The sequence below is a fragment of the Lepisosteus oculatus genome, chromosome 5 (genome assembly GCF_040954835.1).
Source record: "Lepisosteus oculatus isolate fLepOcu1 chromosome 5, fLepOcu1.hap2, whole genome shotgun sequence".
Lineage (NCBI taxonomy): Eukaryota > Metazoa > Chordata > Actinopteri > Semionotiformes > Lepisosteidae > Lepisosteus > Lepisosteus oculatus.
In genome coordinates, this window is record NC_090700.1 from 46,392,147 (window position 1) to 46,414,629 (window position 22,483).

At 40.2% G+C, this 22,483-nt stretch overlaps 2 protein-coding genes across 4 annotated transcripts in view; one reads left to right on the forward strand and one right to left on the reverse strand.

The window, feature by feature from the left end:
* Positions 1-80: 80 nt before the first annotated feature.
* sltm (SAFB-like, transcription modulator) lies at positions 81-15,010 on the reverse strand. Of its 2 annotated transcripts, none has more exons than XM_015343189.2 (20): positions 14,856-15,010; positions 13,478-13,565; positions 13,288-13,343; positions 11,923-11,950; positions 10,223-10,634; positions 9,617-9,660; positions 8,385-8,512; positions 7,053-7,202; positions 6,487-6,602; positions 6,193-6,350; positions 5,758-5,858; positions 4,621-4,671; positions 4,294-4,439; positions 3,743-3,917; positions 3,449-3,573; positions 3,032-3,199; positions 2,060-2,389; positions 1,515-1,653; positions 1,007-1,161; positions 81-695 (listed from the first exon to the last, which is right to left on the reverse strand). In XM_015343189.2, the coding sequence occupies exons 1-20, from the start codon at positions 14,988-14,990 to the stop codon at positions 587-589; spliced, it is 2,814 nt and encodes a 937-aa protein (XP_015198675.1). In that variant the 5' UTR covers positions 14,991-15,010; the 3' UTR covers positions 81-586. The 2 variants fall into 2 exon arrangements, with proteins under 2 accessions (XP_015198675.1, XP_015198674.1); XM_015343188.2 differs by having other exon boundaries at positions 10,223-10,691.
* A 1,451-nt stretch (positions 15,011-16,461) lies between these two features.
* Positions 16,462-22,483, forward strand: part of rnf111 (ring finger protein 111) — a 49,815-nt gene continuing 43,793 nt past the window's right edge. For both annotated transcript variants that reach the window (XM_069190532.1, XM_069190534.1), the window contains exon 1: positions 16,462-16,891. The gene's annotated coding sequence lies outside the window, so the exon portion shown is untranslated. The remainder of the gene's footprint in view (positions 16,892-22,483) is intronic.

Genomic DNA, 22,483 nt, shown 5'->3' on the forward strand with positions numbered 1-22,483 from the left:
AGAGAGTCCTGCAATGCCTAAAGAGATCTTTTGGCCTTACAGAACTGCTTTAATTTAAAAAAAAAAAACAAACTTTAAGATTTCTAAAAGAATAAAAAAATCCTTTAATAGCAGCTGCCTTTTCCATCCATAACAAACTGTAAAGCAAGAGCACAATGTACTATAGTTTATTTTAAAAGGATGAATTTCTATAGTAGTAATCACAACCATTGTACAGTACAAGAGTACTCTGCTGGCAAAAAAAGCAGTCTGAAAACAAATATTAAAGTCATTACAAATAAAAACTAAAGCTGCACATTTTTCTTAACATGTTATAACATGTGCACAGACATGAGTTTATACTATAATCACAGCGTAACTGTAGGTAATGGCTACAACTTTACACTAGTCTTTACAAAACAGGAGGCCTTTTTACACGAACCTTTGTGCCATAGGAAAGTCCAGCCATTAAAACATCTATTCAAAAATTCAACAAAAAAATAAAATTAAAACTCTTAATATAAAAAAGGATCTTCTCTGTAAAGAAAGGTGTCTTGACAGGTTTACAGACTTCACATTATCGTGGTAGAAGTCACTAGCAGAGAAGTCAGAACCTTCTCGGTGCTCCCTTAAATGGCTTGTATCCTCCGCCACTTCCTCCCGATAAGGAATTGTTTGTAATCTGTACTATTCGGTTCATCGGTGGAGCAGAATGGCTATGAAAAACAAGAAAACCTGTTAAAATTCTACCCCATAAACATTTTTACTGCTTGAAGCCTGCTTTAATTACCAAGTATTTCCAAGCAGCAGAAAAAGTCTGCGACTCACACCTCTCTCACTTTTAAAGGCATCATTTGTTTGACTTACTGGACAGATGGCTGCTGTGCTGCAGGTTGGAGTTTTTCAACACATTGTATAATTCAGGCAAACATCTATGCTTATCTCATCAAAAAAAAAGTGACAACTGAAAAACCTCATTATGAAAAAGCAAGAAAAGGTAAAACCGGAATCCTGTCTCTGGTCCTACCTGGAGTGCGGTGACATCATGCTTCCTCGGCTGTCCCGCAAGCTCCGGGAATCAGGATAGCCAGTGCTGTGGGAACTGGGCCCGTGCCAGTCTTTTCTTGGGCCTTGATCGCGGCTGTGGCGCTCAACTATCACTTGTCTTCCATCACTGAAATGCTAAAACACATCAGAAAGCTTGAGTACTAAGAACATCTTGTTATAGCAAAGGCCTAATGGGATTTGGTTTCAGTTTACAAGGCAGTACACGTTTACTATACTGTACCATCAGATGAAATCCCTAATTTACAAAAAATCACATCTGTAATCCTTTTTCTGAAACACAACACATGCTTTTATTACATCTAATATATGAAAGTCTTAATTACATCTTTTATTAAAACTGTAGGTCAGCACAAGTTAAGGTACCGTTTTAAACTCAATGACAATTTAAAACTAGGGCTGCAGAGGAGCTCTCCATACACAAGGATGCAGTTCAGATCCTAGTGCACCTGAAAGACAGCAGTGCTCACCTGCTCCCCCATCATCATCGCTCGCCCCCCATCTCTGCTGCTGAAGCTGGACCTGCCACAGCTGGACGAGGGGACTCCTCTCAGGCTTGGTCCAGGGCCCTCCCTCCCCGACCTCTCCGGCCGAATCCGCACTCCACCCCTGCACAGAGTCCACAGAGGAAAGCACCGAGTCAGAATCTGCACGTACTGCAACAGGGCCTGCTCATGCTTCCCGGACACCTTTATATCTGCTGGAATCAATGCAGCTGCAGGGACAGAGGTTTGAGAGGAGAGCAGCGCGACAGGCGGTGAAGGCAATACCCGCTTTTCAGTATCTGACGTTTGTCACAGAGGACTTGCCACTGGCATGGGTTGACAAAAGGGCTGGAATCCATTTAGGAAAGACACTTCAAAACCTACATTTTTCCCCCACAACTACAAAAAGCACCAAAGTACATTTTAAGCATGATCCCCTAAAGTACATTATGGTGAACAATCTGAAGCTACAAAAGGTAGCATTTATCCCACATTCCATTCAAACTTGAATCCCTGAATGTCATGCTTACCTAATGCTGCCCTTATTAGCGCTTAGTTCGGCTTCAGCCTTCCAGCCTCCATGTCCAGAGTGGCGGGGGGAGCGACCATGAGACATGTCTTCTACCCTGCCCCTCTCAGGAAGGCCCCGGCTCCCTGCGGACCTGTCTGGAATAGTGACTGTTCTCCTCTCATCCTTATCCCTAATTTCTCTCCGGTCAGTGTCTCGGATTTCAGCTCGCGGTGGTTCAGGCCTTCTTGAGTTATCATAAGCTTTAGGATATCGGTCAAACCCTGAACTTTCCCTTCGAGCAGGTGGACGGGTTTTCTTTCCATCTACGTCGCTCTCAAATCTATTGCGCCTGTAAAAAAAAAAATAATAATTCAGTCCTATTTTTCTTTTACCTAGAAATATATTTTACCAGGTTGTAAAAGGTTGTGGAATCTTGGAACAAGCCAACCTTGACACAATGTTGATGCCCTGGTTTGTCAAAAAATGGCAGGGTGAGGTTCTTGTTAGCAACTAACAGGCTAGGTGTTTCGAACTGCCTCCTCATTTGTAACTGTCCTGCACAATATTTAAATCTTCAACAGTCTACCTTTTCAAAATGATCTTCAGATTTTCATAAGAAATAAGTGTGGTTTATGGATCGATACAGGCTGGCATCCCCAATAGTTGCTGGCAGCAGCATTGCACAGAAATGCAAATGTAAAGTTTTTAATTAAAACAGAACCCTTCCTGGAATAATCTATAGAGGAATAAATTTGGATTACATCAACATTTTCAACTTGCTCATTCTTAACAAATGATAAACTACACCTTTCTTCCAAGCAGAAACTGCTTTGTTGCAAACAAAAGTCTGCTTTCACGTACAGGGTTCATAATGTGTAACACACAGGCAGCTACAGCTGTTGTGTAGACTTGGCAAATGTCATTGCAGAGCCCTACGTTCTGGTCCAAAAATCATTTTTTAAAACCACTGGGGTCATTGATAAATTCCTACCTTTCAAAGGATGGAGGACGCATGGAGGCCCCTTCAGGAAACCTGCCCCTTTCTCTGGGGTGAAAGTCATTAAAGCGGCCCGGGTGACGATAATCAGAGCCGTGACTTAACCGGCTTTCCGAGTCTGTCTGAATCTTTTTATTGCCATTCCAGTATGGATCATCTCTCCTTTTTAAAACAAGAACAGCAAAAAAGATCACTGTCAGACAGTACACATCAAAGCGTAATTCTGTTCAAGATGTAATACTTTATCAACTGAAACCAGAATGTTTATAAAAACATCTCATCTTGTAATAAGCTATAATAGACACACTGCAGAGAAAAGTACTAAAATACACTTAGTACAAAACTAATAAAGTTCCAAAACACTGCTCTCACTGAACCTGAGAAAGGAGTCAACAATGGAGCTGTTTATACCTGTGATCTACATCCCTGGTTCTTTTCAAGGAATTGCGTTTCTCTTGCTCGTAGCGCAGCTGTTCTTGTTGGCGTCGCAGTTCCTCACGCTCGCGAGCGATACGCTCAGCTTCCTTACGGCGCTCCTAAAAACACATTTCTGATCAAAACAAAAAAGCCCTTCCGAGTTTCAGGGTTCTCCACTGGGATCTGTTTTGTCTCGAGGACGGATACTGCGTTCGCAAGTGAAACGCGGTTTTCAAATCAGAGGGGAATGTCAAAGACGCGAGTGCGCGCACACACACACACACACACCTGTTCGATGCGGATCCTCTCCCGCTCCAGCCTCTCCCTCTCCATCCTCTCCCGCTCCAGCTTCTGCCTCTCGATCTCCAGCCGCTCCCGCTCCCTCTGCAGGTGCTCCTGCTCCTCCCGCTCTCGGAGAATCCGGATCCGCTCCCTCCGCTCTCTCTCTGCTATTTCCCGCCGCCTGGGAATATGGGGAGGCATTGATGTAATCAGTCCAAAATCAAACTCATTCCATCAAGCGTCACGTACAGCATTCACCCGTTGGCTTCTTCCAACTCGGAGCCACGGGGGAGCCGGAGCCTATCTCCGGCATACAATGGATGCGAGGCGGGATGCAGCCTGGACGGGACGCCAATCCATCGCAGGGCAGACACCAACACACACACACACGGCCAATTATCCTCCCAGTATATCTTTGGGCTTTAGGAGGAAACCAGAGTAGCCATAGGAAACCCATGCAAACATGGGTAGAACATACAAACTCCAAGCAGAGAGCTCCCCAGGTCTGGACCCAAACCCATGCTGCCCAAGAACAGCATTTAACACCACTAAGATACCTTCTCAATTCAATAGCCCGGCGAATGCGCTCCAGTCGAACCAGCCTCTCCCGCATTCTCTGCTCCTTCATCTTCTCGAAGGGCAAAATGTCCTTCTTCCCTCCTATGTTTGGCAAGATCCTCCTTTTGCTCCTTAACATCTCCATCTGCGAACAAACAGTAATTCACTTTCAGGCACACAGAGAAGAATATCTTCTTGGACAACGCACCATTTTTACACATGGAAAGGGGAGGCAAGACTGAAGAAAAAAGGGAGTAAAAAAGGTATGGGGATTGAACGAATGAATGAATCGGTGTTTAACCTAAGAGAGAATACAGGCAACAGACCTCTTCAGGAGGAATAAACCATCTGGGGCGTCGCGTCATAGGTGGGAAGACCTTAATGACCAAAGAGAGAGAGTTATATAGAGCAACTGTTAAGACAGGCATTAAACAACTGCAAAAAACATACAGTAGAACCTCGGTATTTGAATGCAAGCACATAAATTAATACCTTATGGGGAAAACAGGGCATGGTTCTCCAGCTCATGAAACAGGCATTTCTGAAATTATATTTTTGTTATAACTTTTTTCTGAAAGTGTTATTTAATTTTGTATTTATTGGAATATTTTAATGGAGATTAGCACTGTAAACTTTAAAAAAACACTTCTCATAATTCAAGTTGTTGTATGTGCAAACAAATTAGATCAGTTATGATCTAGTTAAATATTTTCACATTGTTTTTATTAGTATTATAAGTGCAGTCCTGTCCTGTATTAAGGATTATTACAGCACAAATTTACTCACTCCCTTCCCACTCAACCAACTCTCTTGCTCCTGTGGTTTGTCAATTTTTTTAAACATTTTTGAATGAGACAGACAGGGAACCAAGATAACTGATAACTTCGGTGACCACAGAATTTTTTCTGTTATTTAATGTTTCTTTTATTTCACAGCACCACACTGAGTCACACACAGACATTATGCATTACTCTGATAACATGTCTACACACAAGACAAACCTTAACACTCTCCTGGCAGAAAATGAGTAAGTAAAGCATAATCCATGATGCAGGACTACATAAATGTTATGTAGCAAGGTCTCCTTACTACAGACACCGAAACAGGTCGGGTGAAGCAGATCTGCGAGATGTAGATGCTGCATCTACAAAGATACCCGCTTTTACTCTCCTACTGCTCCGCCCGTGAACAGGCGAATTTGGTCCGGAAATGTTAGAGGTCACTAAAACGTATGCATGAATAGGTGAAATAGAACTCGCAAATATCAAGGTTCTACTGTATATAGATACAGGCTCGTTAAACTGGCACAGAATGGTGCATGAGTTTTCAAAAACATCAAGACCCTTTAGTACTCTATTAAACATCACAAAAAGAGTTGTAAGATTTCAGAAAGTAATTCAATGACTGCAGGCATTACCACATTTTTGAATTACTTAACCCTTTGCATGTTTATTTTCCAGTACCTTTTCAAACCTCCCTCTTCTCAATGGTGGCCTCAATTTATTGAAATCAGGGTCCGCTTTTGTTTGATCAATCACTACCATCTTGCCAGGACTCTTGGGGCCTGAATTGCAAAGAAAAAAATATTTGTTAACCAACACACAGAAGACATAGAAATATACCTTAGTAGATCCTTTTGTATGCGATACTCGATTTTAAAAGTAATCGTTTTCAACAATATGATTCCTTGGTTTCCATCATGGAAAACAAGCTGAAAGACTGAACTAAAAACCTCTCTGTCTTGAATTTCTGAATATCGTGAATATCCGTGTTGCTACCGCAACAGCCAACTCAATCTTCGAGTTACAATGTTGGAGTGCCTCAACATTTCAACCCTAATGTGTTACTTTCTAGTCAGTTTTGTTAACAAGCCTCCTCCACTGTTCCTACACACTTACGTCCGTGTTTTTTGTCCTCCTTTTTCGAAGCGTCCGTACCAGATCCCGCCGCCTCCGTCTTCGCACTTTTAGATTCCTGCTTCTTTGACGTTTCTTTGCTCTCCTTGTCAGAGGGTTTCTCAGATTTTTTCTCTTCCTTCTTGGAAGATACAGGTGTTCTTAAATGAAAGGAAGAAACAAAAACCTTACATATCCTTATACTAGTTAATCACAAAAAAACAAACAAGCCAGGTAGGCCAGATGGCCACTTCTCCTTTGTAATCTAGTGTTTTCAAAACTGGATTTTGGTCTTACTTGCTCAGGGTCTTAACCCCAGTGGCAGTCCTCTTTTCTCCTGACGTTTTGCTGGAACTTGTTTTTTCTTCACCATCCTTTTTGGAAAATTCTTTTTTGAACGGATCGCTTTTAACCTAGAAACATTGGATTTGTAACAGGTTAAGCCATTATTAATGTGCTACTTCGCACATGACCGACTGCAGCCTTAAATGTTCCTATATATTTAATAAAAACAACTTAATACAATAATTCTAAACAATATAACTAGGATTAATCATTTTAAGACAGCAATCATCTCCGTGCCCACAGGCCTTAAACAAAACCTTTATTTAAAAATGAAGTAGATAACATTTCAGTGACAAAGGCTTCCACAAATAATTTATGGCTTTAATGTCTTTTGAAGTACAAGAACAGGCATCCCAGTAAAGTACTTAGACTTAGGAATCTGCAAATTTTGTATAACCCATCATTTGTAAACAAATATACATAAAATAGGAGCAGATGTTGTATATGTATTTACTTTCTAAAAACCATTACAAAGCCCATACAATTAGGCCAAGAAAGGATAGTCAAACAAAAATTACCCTGTCAACAGAAATCTGCTGTCCGTGGAGCTCTGTACGGTCAAGGTGTGAAATACATCGGGCCACTTCTGCACTAGACGACATTGTGACTAACCCATAGCATTTAGATCCAGGACTGCGCGCATCAGTCACCACTTTAGCACTGAAGACCTAAACATTAGACAAACCCATTACTAAAGTGCTTTGTCATTTGCAAGATGAACTATAAACGGATGGCAAACATTCCCACCCTCCAAACCAGCTTACAAATCTAAAGAGCGCATTTTAATAGCTAATCTCTAAGTGTGGACTCACAGCAAGTGTCTAAACCTCTCATGTCACCCAGTTTTAAAAGTCCACCCAGTAGAAGACAATTGTTAATAAAAAAAAAAAAGCTTGAAGAACACACACTCGCAGGCTATACCAAAAGTAGGCAACTCCAGTCCTCAAGTGTCCCGCACACGTTTTATAGACTCCTTTCAGATAAGTCAGGTGCTAACTGGAATACAGCTGAAACCGATTTCTTATCCATTTAAATTAAACCACTAAACTCAAGAAATGGGATTAAAAGCGTGATTGAAAAAATGAGAAACATGAGGACCAGAGCTGCCTGCCCCTAGTCTACACAAAGATTAAACTTAAAAACGCACTTCCACATCCACCGGGAGGTGCGAGTTGCACAAAGGATCTCAGATCACTTGAATCTCAGATGTGCTCTTTTTTCACAAAATTGTTTTGTATCTAAATGATCAGGTAGAGCAGGGGGTTCCCAACCTTTATCAGCTGAACCCCTCAACCTAAATTAGTTGCCTCAAGTACCCCCTTGAGATTTGAACGAAATAAAACCTTTCAATAAATGTAGATAAACGCTACAGCAACCCTCTAAACATGCTTCTTTTCACTTTGTAAAATCTTAACATTACTACTGTTGTTTTTCATATTCTTACATTATTTATTAATAGGGATATTTAATTTGACCGACGTTTCCACCACAATCTCACAAACCCCCTGCAGTACCAACGTGGACCCCTAGGAGTTTGCAAAGCCCCGGTTGGGAGATTTAATCATGCCTACAAAGGGCAAAGGAGTTGGACTGAACATTGGTTGCAACCAAAATAACTGATCTCCACGTTGAACTGGTGGAAAAGTCAGGGTTTAAGAGTGGCTTGCTAGTTGTATAAACAGGTCCCAATTTATAGCTTTAGCTGCGCACCAGATATTAATTCAGACATAAATTCATACAAGACATTGTAAAAGTAGGCCACAAAACATTTTATTAAGTGACAAAACACAAACTGGATACAGCACACTGCCCTTCATACTGGAATACTGGAAATGAAAAACCCACTCTACCTTTCCGTATTTCCCAAACAGGTTCTTCAGGTCTGCTGCTTTCGTGTTGGACGACAAGCCGCTCACCCACAAGTTGCGGGTCGAGCTGCCAGTGCTCCCACCGCTGCCTCCTCCGCCGCCTGCACCGCCTAGATGCCACAGTCCTCTATCAGCGTTTGACAAAGACAGCTACACAGCCCAGCCCGATTAAAGGGGAACTGCATTCCAAATTTCTCAGACCAGTTATTAAAATCTCGGTAACAAAATAAAATATACAAATCTCAAACAAAGCCCAAAATTCGGGAGCTTTGTGAAAAGTACTGTAAGGTGCTGTGGCGTCACAAACCCTTGGCCATGGGCGAGACCAAGAGATCTCGAGAGCTGCGACGTGAAGTGGCCCTTCCTGCTCGCTAATCACCAATAACGAGTATAATGTGATGTACGAGCGACTAAGTACAGGCTGTGCAGCAGATATTTCCATCACGAGAAGTTTTAATGTGATCTGCATGCGCAGTTAACAAATGAGTTTCCTTTGTGGGCAAAACCATTTCAAAGTCGAGAGCAATATTTCCACTGGATAAGAAGAGATGTATTCAGAAGCCCGAATCTTTACAATGTAATAAGGCCGCCTTTATATTTTGTGATGTAAATTGGAGGTTTTTACACATTAGTGTGTACATTTTACTTTAATTAGGTTTGAAGAGCACTCCTCAATGCTGATTCTTTCTAACTCCGAAATACAAACATTGCATTGCAGTTCCCCCTTTAAAAACAGGACCACCCCTAAAGATAAAGACCTGTCTGATATTTCTAAAACCCTATTACACGATTGTCTCACCCAGGGCCTGCTGCCATGTTCGGTCTACTGTTTGGTACTACGTGTATTATCGAACGCCACATATTTCTAACATGAATGTGGCATGAATGTGAAACAGCCTTGTGCACGCAAGAGAAAAGAGAACCCAATTACTAGCTTTGAGATCTTTGACAACTACTACCATCATCACAAAGGGACCAAATATATGGATAAAGAAGGGAATTTATCCATCTGTAGGGAACATGTATCCATGCTTGACTTGTTTTAAACAGCTTTAGCTGTACAATTTGAAATTGAACAACTCTTTATCCAAAATAGTAAACCACATTAAGATACATCTTAAAGAAAAACTTTAAAGCCTCTGTATTTCTTAAATGTGGTAGTTACAAATTTTACAATTCAGCTTACAAACCAAGTTCAGGAAATTACAATTTACCTTTTTCATCCTTTGTCATCTTTCCATCTTTGTCTTTTGAAGAGCTACAACGCAAAACATTGCAACAGAAAGGAAAATGAATGACTGAACTACGTAAGCAAGGTGTAAATGAAAAAGACATCACCTTGTGATACAGAAGCTCTTGGTTTTGTGCCCTTACAAAATTCATCACAAATGACAAAGCTTGCACGTGAACAAAACTCCCAAAATGGCGGCTTTCAATGCTTTTCCACAGGTGGCTGACGGGACAGATTTTCTGCCAATTTTATTCTCTGGACAATTGCATTCTTCAGGAGTAGGACTTGACTTCATTGTGATTTTTTTTCAAAAGATCGAAAGACTTTGACATCTCAGGGACTATTTTACTCTTGTTAACAACTGATCATAGGAAAAGGCAATAAAAGTGATGGTAACTTGACTGTAAACAGACGCTTGCATCTCCTGGTTTCTGCCATAAATTACTTATGTTCAAAAAAAGTAACAAAAGGCGGGATTAGGAACATCAATACACTTTAAAAAATAAAAATCTTGAGGCTACCCACAATGCAGAGATCTGAGTGAATGCTGGAAACCAGTATCGTAAAGAACTGACATAGAAAGACAAACCTCTTTGCTTGACCTGATGCCCCAGTAGATGAGGGGCCTTTCTTCCCAGAATCCTTTTCTTTGTCTCCCAATTCTGCTTTCTTCGAGGCCTCTCTGCTTTCCTTCTTCGCAGGGTCAGCCTTCAATCCGTCGTCTTTCTTACCATCTTTATGGCTCTCTTTGACTTCATCTTTCTTGTCTTCCTCCTGGCTCATCTCGGCAGAGGCGTCCAGCTCGTCACAGCCCTTGCTTGCCTCTGAATCTGGAAGTTTCACATTTTTACCTGTATCCAGGAGGTCATCGCCATCAACATCCAAAGTGATGGCATCTTCAGCCTGGATTGTGACGGATATGTTATCATCCTCAGCTTCTTGAATGGATACAGCGGCTTCGCTTTCATTCCCCGCTGCTTGTTCAGCCTCTGCAAGGCTATCTTCAGAAGGGAGAAGTTTTGAATTTTCACGAGTACCATCATCAGTATCTGTTACATCTGAGGGATTTAACAAGGATAAACATGGCAAAACATAGGTTTAACATAACATTTACGTGCTAAGTGACCTAGAAAAAGTAGAATAGAAAGCACATTTAGTATTAGCGCTCACTGAAGATTAGAAAACCAAAGGTGTACAACAAACATACATTCCTCATCGAAAAATGGGTGTGATTCAAGTCTTCATGCCGTTCCTTTAAAAAACATCAATACTTTTATCGCATTCCAGAAACTGCTGTACAAGCAGTCCTTAGTTCTTCCTCGTGACAGTGTTCCTCCAATCCTTCATTGATCCATCCTCGTAGTCATTCGTCATTAAAAAAGAAATGGAAAAAGAGGAGAAAAAGAACAAAAGATTTCAGTTTGTTTTATTTCTGTCCTTTGCCATCATACCAACAAATGTGCATTTTCAAAAGAAAAGGCTCCAACTTAAGACCGTCTTTTTCCTTGGCTTCTATTTTGTTCCAGTCTTTGGCCACATTCCTCATCTTCTGCCACTGTTATTCAGAGATCCCATTTCAGAAATGGGGAGGAAAAAATACAACAAAAATAAAAATCCACAAACATCCTAGTCCAGGTCTTGAAAGCTGATGTCAATGGAAAGGGCTTTCATTTGGCAAACCACTCTGCGTCAAAGAAGCTTTTCTCCAATATCTTCACAGATGCATGTTCCTTGTCCCTTTGAGGTATGGGCAGTGCAAGTCAAGAGCGGATCTGAAGGTGGTCCAGCAGGAAAGAGTTCCAACTCTCCTCAGTCAAAGCAAAGACAAGGGCTCCCTTCCTCTTCCAGTCACAAGTTTTCATCTATGCAGTTCCATGGCTGAATGCAGAGAAAAGCGTCATGCAGGCACATCATCGCCTCCATCTGTGATGGGAAGGGGAAAAAAGTCCCTACAAAAAATCCCACATTTCAGCACGTCATGCCATGTTCAGTGTCGTTGATCCGAATGTGCAGTTTAAAAACAAAGATGCCTTGTTGCACTTATCGGTCTCCTCCAAGAGAAAGCCAATCCCAAATTCCTACTGGGAGAATTTCCATGTTTTTAGACTCCTTTTGAAATCCTTTGTGGGCCTGAAGCACTGTGAGCTGAGTATTTCTCGTGAAGAAAGTAGGGGGGAAGAAAAGTGTTAAAAGGAACTGCAAGGAATGTCCCAACCTTCAGTTACAGTTGTTGCCTGTAAAACCCAAACCTGAGAATACACTCCAACAGGGGGGGGGGGACAAACATACCTTTTTCGTTGTCTTCATCTTCAACCTCCTAAATAAAAGAGAATGGATGAGAATGTTTCTAATGTTTAAATATTTAAGGATGTCTTGAAATTCAGTTTTAAAAAAGAAAATATTTCAAAATCTGTTTAAATGCTTGGGTATCAAACCAAAATTTGCTAACATTAAAGGGAAATGCAGGAAACTCAGTTTAATGGACTAGCTGTGCAATCAATACCATGTAAAATGTGCCTGTGCCTTTTTTAAACAAATACACAAGCTCTTTATTTCATGAGCCATACATATACTGTATGATGTTCACTAATGCATATGAAACACACCCATCATACACTAATGACCTACCCCTATAGGGCACCATTGATATTGCTGAATTACAAAACTATTAAGTATTTTGTTTTTTTTTGTATTCTACATACCTTTTCTTTACATATTGTTAACATTTTAATATATTTATTTAAAATGTTTTTTTCAAAATTTTGAGGATGCATACAAGGCACAGCCCACTTCATAAGGAATTCACATACCCCAAAAAGGCTTACCAAAGTACTGGTATTCATACCCTTTAAACCTATATAAAAACCTATGTATGTCGTACAAAAGTTTTTGTTTTACTATTTTTGCATTTTACCGAGACCACTTACACATTCATCGCATTCTAGTTCTCCTTGTGGGAATACACATTGGTAGTACATTGGTTTTTCGTACATGAATAAAGTATTGCACTGTAATAAAATAGACTTTTATTCAATGTCTGTGATGAAATCTTTGTTCTGCATATGTACTTTAACAGTATTTTACATTAAACAGATTTTACAACGCATTTGTACTTTCATGTTTTCTATTTTTTTCTAGTTATAAGAATAAACCAAGCATGTCGGCTGAACTCACTACAGTTTTACATTATTGCGGGGAAAGTTCCATATTCTTGATTTTGCAAAACTCCCTTTAGCAGTTTGTCTGTTAAATCCAAAATCTATTAAGCGGAGAGTCAATTATGACCATTATAAGTAATCTTCTTTAACAGATATAATTCACCCTCACATCTAGTCAAAGCAAACAACCACTAACAGCCCTTTTACTCCTCTAGATTTTATGAGTGTGGTATAGCTATATCACAACTGGTTAAAAGGGTTATAAGAATATTGATTTAGTGAGCTCACACAAATGTAGAATAAACTGATTGTACCGGAACGCTGGACCAGTCAAGTTGATGTTGAAATTCTGGCAAAGGGATAATAGTGCCAACAGTTCTACCAACACCTGCTGATCATACCCTTGTCTGTGTGTAACTTGTGATATGCAAGATCCGACAAGATCAGTCCAATGTATTTGAAAGTTAAAAAAAAATTCAACAGTGATGATACGTACCTTGCAATAAGAATCTTCTTCCAGGTTTGCGTCCATGTCTGCATCCAGTTTTCTTCCTAAATGAAGAATTATATTCAGTGAACTTCACACACAAGTTTCTTGATTTCTAAAGTTAACAGATTCTCAAATTTAAATATTTTAATGTAGAAAGAAGAAGCCAGATGCGATTTCAACAACCACAACCATTTACCTTTTGACTTCGCATTCTTCCTTGTGGGGGTATCTGCGTTCAGTGGAATTTCGATATTATCGGAATCGCCACCTTCCTCTTCAATAGCCTGAAAAGTAAACATGACAATGATTCAGTATGAATAAATTGCACCCTCTCACAAATACCTGCAGAACACTACCAAATCACAATGCAACCCTTTAAAAAAAGGATTTTCAAGGAACAGGCAAAAGGGGGTCTCCTTATTGCAAATGCCGGGCAACAAAGTTTATTTATTTTAACCCCTTTGACCTCCGTGATAACGAGTAACAACTGCAGGACACCACCTCAAAACAGCCAAGGCACCAGCATACACAGAGGATACTGAGAAGAGATTAAGCCAAGCTGGCAGCAACAACTCACACCAATAAGACCAGTCTTTCCCTAAAAACCAAACCTCATAATAAATCTGCAGTTTCAAATACGCAAATCAAAATAATGTCTCCATTGTTGAACAACACAAGACACTTGATTTCTGTAACATCAAGTAACTGCATGCTGTACCTTCGCCAGTCCTTTAGGAATGACACCCCCATTTTCTTCTTTTACCACAATCTGGGACAGGGACGACATTCACTGCTGCGTCATACATACCAACACAGAACACCTAAAGGTGAATATCTGGCTTTAAATAACGCATCTGCAGTTATGTAGGACTATGGACGCCGAGAGTCCTGGGATCCTTATTGCAAAACCCGGGTTCGACTTCCCTAAGCGTGCTTGACTCAAATCGCTCCAGAATAGCTGTATACCCTCCACACCGTCATTATAAAGGACCTCGCCATTTCTTTACCTGGTTGATCAGGAAAAAAAACACTACCGAGTGTAAACGAAGCTATGTAGAAGTCGACCGTATAACAAAAAGGGACGTTCATTAAAACGAACTTGTACCTCGGCTCAATTTGCACCCCAGCATCCAATCAAACCTGGCTAGATGAGATAACCGGGCGTTTGTCTTCTTACTTAGGTTTTTCCAAAATTTAAGAAAGCCACACATTATCCGAAGGAAAAGGGGAATGTTTTTGTCAATATTATTGATCTCACTTGAAAACGACTATTAATTCATTCGCGCCTACCACTTACAGGTCTATTCTATAGTAATAAAACAGCCAATTTTTGCGCATATGAAGAATACACAAAGCTTTCTTATTGTCGTTCAATAGAGTATGACCGTATCGTTTTTATTATTTGCAAAACTCCACCGTGTTTCTATATCTACAGAAATTGGAAAGCGAAAGTGACAAACATCCACACACTTGATATCCAGCAACTAAGTATGCATGGTGGGAGGGGAAAACAAGGCCTTCTCTGCAGAAAAAAACACAACAAGATTTTAAGGCCGCTGATAATACAGGCTTACCTGCTTCAGCCTTGCAATTAAGACGTTCTTTACTCCCGTGATGTCCAAATTCCTCCGCTTTAACTCGGTTTTAAGGTCTATGACCCGTAATTCTGTGATTTTCTTAATCTCAGTGGCCACGGCTGCCGACGCCATTTTGCCAAACTGAATGAGAAAGGAAGGTGTTTATGGTTATGGAAACACCGCCAGTTCCCGGATGTTGACGACGCGTACAACGTGATGACGTAAGTATTTTTTTTCTGTAGGATTTGGTTAGAATTTCAGAAATGAATTTTGTCAACGTATTATTCCACTTTTGACCTCTGAAATCCGTGTTCACACAGTATATTAGAGAAAAGAAGGAAGAAAATAAATTAGGCAGTTTTGCGATTTATAATTAATAAAATGTATAGGTATGTTATGCTAGAAAATAGACCAACCTCATTCTTCGGATTATATAGACGTTTACTTTTAAAATAATTAAACATTATTAAATCGGATCTTAGAAAATCGTGAGACAAAAAAGTTTAAAAATAATAAGATTATTTAGAACGACTAAAATATGTGTAATGTTTTTTTTTAATAACAAAGCATCCAAATTGGAATAAGGTATTTCTAACATTTTGATAATTTGGTTACTACGTACTGAGGATATTCTAGCTTTTCTGGAGCACCCCTGTAAATCAGGTCCTATACTGTGACAGCGTGCACATCCCCAGCTCTTTGTCTAAAGATCTGTCACCTGTTTTCACGTCGAAATTCACTTATTCATACTGTACACTTGTGGTCTCCCCAATGCTTTTAATATTAAATATTAAAGAACATGCCTAACCAGAGCTGAATTAACTTGCTTGCAACATTAAATAAAGATAATCGGATGTGTCGCTTCTGTATCTCTATCATAAAGCAGTGTATGAATTCTTCGCATTCACAATTATATAATGTACAGTGGACAATTATTTTGGATATTTTAGTCAAAGATTTTAAAATCTGTGAAGACAATTTCCATTACAGTTTGCTTTTAAAGCCTTTGTCCGTCGACATTAGCATATTTCTGTACCAACATGTGTGGGCTTTTGGAATTGCGAAAACAAGTGGAAATTCTTATTACAGAGATATCGAAATGAAAGAGGCTTATGAAAGAAAGGTCACCTTTTGGTATATCGTGCTTTTTGGGTTATCAGCTTACACATACAAGATGTCCTAGTCCTAGTGGTCCAGCTTCGACAACGTGATTAGACAGATTTTCCAAATGTGAACTGTCTTTTTACAAAATCTATTCAAAAATGTGATTGTTGCTTTACAAAAATGTCACCAAATAAAATTATATATGTAAATTATATAATTAAGAAAATGTAGTTATTTCGGACGTAAATTTAATCTACCTACAAAAAATATTCAAGAAGTCCATATTCAGTATATAATACCAGCTTTCTATTTACATACAATCGTGTCGCTTATCTTACATTTGCATAGGTTCTAGTACAAAACACTTGCCACAAACGACCACTAGTGGGCACAGCGCCTCATGTTTCGAAGACCCCTTGCCCAGGAAAGGGCATGCCGTAAACAGCCTCTACAGTGTCGAAAAGTGTCGTGAAGCGTCCCTCGCTGAAGCGAGGCTCCGGGGGATTGTGCAGAAAACAGATCAGGCAAGCGCAGCTACGAAGAGGAGCTCGCCTGAATAAACAACAGCCCAAGCGAGGCAGGAATGACTGCTTTATCGAGGGCCCAAATGGCAAAAGGAAAGGTTTTCCGCCTTTCTCGAAACCTTAAATGAATCCCGGCCTCAGTTGATAGCCGGGGACTGGGCGGTTGAAGGAGAAAAAAGGCGAATTTAACTAGATCTCCCCCAGTTACAGTATCGGGGCCTTTGGGGCTGTTGTTGGGTTTGTGTTATCACTTTCACAACCAGGCGCTGCTGACGTCCGAGGGTTTCTCTACGCTATTTTATTTTCAGTGGGCTGCCCTCATTTTCAGGTCCTCGCTGAAGGTTTTCGTCAGAAACGGAATCCGTTGGAGAGCAGTGTCGAGTTTGGGGCCTGTTGGCGTGAAAGGTACGTTTTTATTTCTCCTTAACGTTCAGTAGTGGCAGTACTTGATCAGTACGACGAGCTATTTCGGATCAGAGTGCTAATTCAAATGGCTTCTGACTTCGCCTGGGGAAATGGAGAAGGGGGTGGGTGGGTATACGACTATTGAATAAACCGGATTCAGAATTAAACTCGTCTGAAAAGGAGAACCAGCGAGTTGAATTCCTGACTTGTGCCCTTTTATCGCCTTTTTTTGTGTGATAGTTTTAATTTAGAGTATTTTCATACGCAGTGCCCCTGCCCCCCTCCTTTTTCGGTTCGGGCTATTGACAGTGACAGATGGGAAATCTTGGGTAAGGCAGAACGTAGGTTTTTGTTGTGATGTGCTCGATGTTGCGTTGATAAATTGTTCACTTAGGCATGGTCGTTGAGCTTTAGACAATCATTTGGATGTTAAATGCTAATATACAATTGATTGCATTAATCCAAGCGAAATGTTTGTACACGGAGTTAGCTGGTCCGAGCTCGCTCTGGACATGTCCTGCCCCTTGCAACCCAGTTATTGTTCCTTTCTCCTTTAAGAGAGTAATACAGACAGTTAAAAATCCAGCGAGAAAAATGTCCCCACTTCTATAAGACAGTTTCGAATGTCATCTATAGTCTTGGCATTGTAAACTGCTCGGTGTGGAAAGCGTAGACACTAGCGTGTCCCATCGTGATATTTTAAAGAAATCGCCCTGCTCAATCTTCCCTTTTCGTTTCCACTTCTTCGTTCTAAAGCTAGTATTGAATTGTCTTTCCTTCAGCTTCGGCTATTGATCCTAAGTAATAGTCATATAACAATGGAAGAAAGCGCATGATCAAATACCGAAGTTTTAAAGAGGTGCAGAGCACGTTAACCTTCATTTTATCTCGTACAGTTCACGCCGAGATGTACTTGGTGCAGATCTGAAGCTTTTTATATTCGGCGCAATGTTTGTTTGTTTTTTTTAATGTGATTTGTGAAGAAAGTACCAAGTGAATCTTAGAACCGCCTGCATATCCACTGGGTGTGTGACTCTGAAGCCATTTCCTCTAAAAGAAATCGAGTAATACATTTTTTGTTCCGTTTCTCAACGTGAACATCTATGTTCTATCCCGTAGGAGAACTAAGTATAAAGTATACACCCATAAGGTACAAACAGACAGCGGCTGGCGGTGACTGGCTGCTCTGGGGAGCAGTGTGTGCAAGCTGGGACACACAGATACCCCAGGGCTTTCATTTTAACCACTTAGAAGCAAAGGTTTACGGCCAAAACTTGAAAAGTTTGTTTTCTCTTGTGTAACCTTTGCCTGTTAAGACCCCACTTTTCACATATTTGAAAAATTGCCCGGGAACCATACCTAGCAGAACAAATGTTGAGAATATATTCAGAGTATATAGGCCCTTACTTACATTTTGATCTTCCAGACTTAGTTTTAGTTTAATTATGATACAGATAGCTCTTTTATAAGTGAGCAATGACACAGTTGTTACGTTTTCTGTCATAGAGCAACCTTTTTCCAAATAATGTCTTCAGGGGCCCTGGATTCTTGCTTGTGTCATATGTGTGATGCTTTATTTTCTATTTTTAAACAGTTCAGTATTTTAATGTGGTCACTGGTATACCTATAGCTGTATCCAAGATTAGCACCTCTAGTTTATCTTGATGTATGTCAACAGTGCCTCTTCTATTTTAGAAACTTTAAATGTGGTTAGATAACACTCCTAGCAAAACAGGCTAAAGATGTCATCATGCATCACTATATTTAGCAAGGTGGAAAACGCAGAGAAAGAGAAAGTAGAGGGTGTATTATAATTTGTATCGTAACAGGTTCTGCATGTTCTTGCTTTGTGGCACCATTCACACTGGACGCTAACATTGGTGTTCACCAGAACCAGTGCCAGTTTCTCTCTTTGTACTGCTGTCTGGTGAAGGTGAAAAACATTACTAACACAAGGATTGCACTCTACCTGTTTACACACACTGCCAAAGCACCCTTCATAGCCTGTATGGAACCATAGGTGGTTTGTATCAAATATTTGTGCACTTGTCACAATAGGAGTTGGTGTTTGTTCTTGGTGTCACCTCCGTTGCAAAGCTTGGTCCAGCTAGAAGACACCATAAGGCAGGTCTGTGTACCTTGTGGTTTGAGGATCCCAGCTGTGTTAGAATTGAATTAATGGAAGAATGTAAAGAATATGAAATCAACAGCTTTGTAATTGGGGAAACTGGTGTTTATCTTATACAATGTCCATTTATCGATACTGTAAGCCGGATTTCATTAGTCAATTATGAATACACTAAATGGCATCATTAAGAGGAAGCCTATTTAGGATGAAGATCACCATTTGTTTATTATCTTGACCCTGAATTTCAGCATAAGTGAGTTAAGGCATGTGCTGAGTTTCTGTCCTCATCAGTACTTGGTTTTTCATTCTGGATCATTCTGGCAAGTCTCTTTACCACGCACATGTGAGCTCGCTGCAGTTGTGACTTGCGATATTTCTGCACACACAAAAAGTTCTTAGTCTTGCCAGGATCCCGAGTCTGAAAATGAATGGAGTGGTCTTGGCTCTTGCATTGTCAGTGCATAACTCATAGCTTCATTGCTGCCCTCTGTGGAATCCTAAACTTTAAATGTTTGGACGTTATGAAACACTTCAAAATTAAGGCCTGAGATTTGACGTGGGGGCAGTGATCGGTTGTATAGATTTTTCAGAGTAAGCCCCCACATGGAGCAGTATAGTGAGTTTCTGAAAAGTTAACAAGTTTGATTTCACTTTTGGAAAGAGACCAGGGGTGTGACAGATTTCTCCTACCTGTGCCCAAAACTGCTGAATTTATTAAATCTGCACACTTTATCTCGGTTTGGAATAGATTGTGTTTAAGGGAGTTTTTTTTATGTAATTGGTCTCCCGGAGTACTTTGGAGCTGGTGCCAGTGTGGTTTTTCTTATCAGAAAAACCTTTAAATTGCAAACAGGATTAACTTTTTCTATTCCGAAACTTTTTACAGGCTAACATGTAAAACTATAAACAAGATATGATTAACTTTTCTGTTAGCTTCTTCATCAAGAACCTGTTATTTGTTTAAGTCTCTAGAACGTAGGCCTGTATCTAAAGCAAATCTCTGTCACAGTGGGTTGAGTCCATCTCATTGTTCATTGTGCAACAGATTTTGTTGGTCATGAAATTATTCCTGATTCTGAATTGTATGGATTGTATTGTTTGCAGCACATATTTGTAAGAAAGCAATCTTATGGATTTGAATATGAAAGATTGTCCTTTACTAATATTAATGGTGGACCTCCATGAACAGCTAAGGGTACTATAAGCAGATTGGTAGTTTGAATTATATTTATGTTGCCTTTGTGGGTTGAGAGGAAAGGATCAAAGCAAGATTTATAAATAATTAATAGAAAGTTTGGATGCGCATCTTGCAAATTAAACCTATCTTTAGTTGTGCAATGCAAAGACTGTTTTGTGTTTGCTCTTTTTAATTGTTAAATATTTAACCCACAGATGTGATTACTGGGCGACTGTGGAACCACATATGGATGTCAGTGTTTCTTAACCCCTGTTAAGATCTTTCACCTCTTGTTGAAAGTATAGGTTTACTGTGGTTTGTGTGGAATAGAAGAAAAGCCTGTCTTTTTTTCCCCTTCAAAACTAAGTCACAGACTGCTGTAAGATGCAGGTCTGATGGCATGTGACATTGGCATTATTTCTGGCCATGACTTTGCCTTGCCAAGCAGAAATCAGATTGGCATGGCTATCATTGCAGTGACTTGTACTCTCTACTCTCCCTGATCTGTGTTTCTGTATTCACTCCTATTTTTCGTGCTGTCATTCTTTCACAATTACGCGCCCTCTGTTTTCTCTTGATGATAATTGGCTTTCTCATGAGTGCTAATAAAATCTTGGAAAAGAAACAGCCTATACTGCTTTCATGCCAGAGAAGCTATTAGAACTGATGATTTAATGCCGAGTATAATAATATGGGTGTTATTCTTGCCTTTGCTGAGGACGTTGCTGGGTGCTTAGCTGCAAGGGTGTGAGATTTGAACATTACTCTTCGCTTTTCATGCAGAATCTAACACCCAATAAATTTTAATTTCAGACCCATGTCAGCAAATAGGGACTGTGGAGGCCAGCTGTTCTTTTTTTTCCTCCAAGAGCTTTTTTTTTAAATTTAGCCATGTTTGCTTTCCTATCTATTGGCAGCATGCTTTCGTGGTTGTGATGTGCAACTGCTGCTTTTCTAGAAAGACAGGTACCCTCCCCTGCCAGTCAAGAGTGGGCGAGAATGCGTACTGACGTTTTGGAAGGGCTGAAAGAAATCAACCCTCTTATTCTGGAGCAGAGAAGGTGACAGGGGGACAAAGTCTGCAGAATCCTCAAAGGCATTGATGAGCTCAAACTGGCAGTCATTCTGAGAATTGGTACTACAACACAAACCAGAAGACACAGATGGAAATTACAGGCAAGGGTCTTTAAAACTGAGAACGCAAGGTACTTCATTGTGCAAGGAGGAGTGCTGGGAGTGTGGAATAAGCTACCCCACTGTGTATTGAAGCCAGTACCCTGGTCATTTTGAGAAACGGATGGGGATCCTTGAGTCAGACAGCTGCTTACGTCCAAACAGGATGGACGGGGTGAATGGGCTCTTCTTGAATGGCCTCTTTCTGTAAAGATTCCCAGCCAGAAATCCAGCATCTTGGAGAACTTGTGTGAGGAAGAGGAGGCATTAAAGCTTTTCATGTTAAATGGACATTTTCAGGATATTGCATCCTTGTAGGGGGGACAAAACTGTAAATGAACTATAACGCTTTGCTTAATTACAGCAAACCCAATAATAGCCACCTGAATGTTTTCTAGAATTGGTTTTGATACGATTTTTTTTTCTTCTTTCGGTGTTACGATTTATTCGTTTCATTGCAGATAAAAGGTATAAACTAGAGGTTAAATTCTGAGTGTGGTGTGGAGGGTCAGGATGAAATCTAAAAGATTTTAATAGAATTTCTTACATCTGCTCCTTCGTTGTGAAAGTTGCTTGTGCACAACAGCCGCTCGGTTTCAATTCCATTGCACAGATTAAAACCCGTCTAACAGCATTCACTTTTAAAGGTTACTGCTGTCATTATTTCATTTTGTTGTATCCGTTCTGAGCGTTTCTCCTGGATGGTTAGTTTAAGTGCATGTTTCATAGACAATGTGGGGAATAAACAGCTGTTCATAAACGGGCATTACTGGGTTTTATCCTTTGCTGGAGCCTCTCTTCTTCGGCGGCCCCAGAGCGTCTTATCTTTCATCATTGTGCTGATACAGACAGATGTCAGAACCTATAACTCTTACTTCTGCTGTTACAGCAACTTTCAAAGAAACTGCATTTTCCCTGGAAAAACCCAGCGGAATATTTACTGACCATCCGGAGGTGGTCTGATGAGTAGAACACTTGAACAGTGGCACAGTTCAGCATCGTCAGTAAAATTGCATAATACCTTTGCACAATTAGAGCCCAAGGAGTTAATTTTGATAAATATACCTCCTACCTACCGTTATGTACTCTTCGGAAACGAAGCAATTTAAGAAGC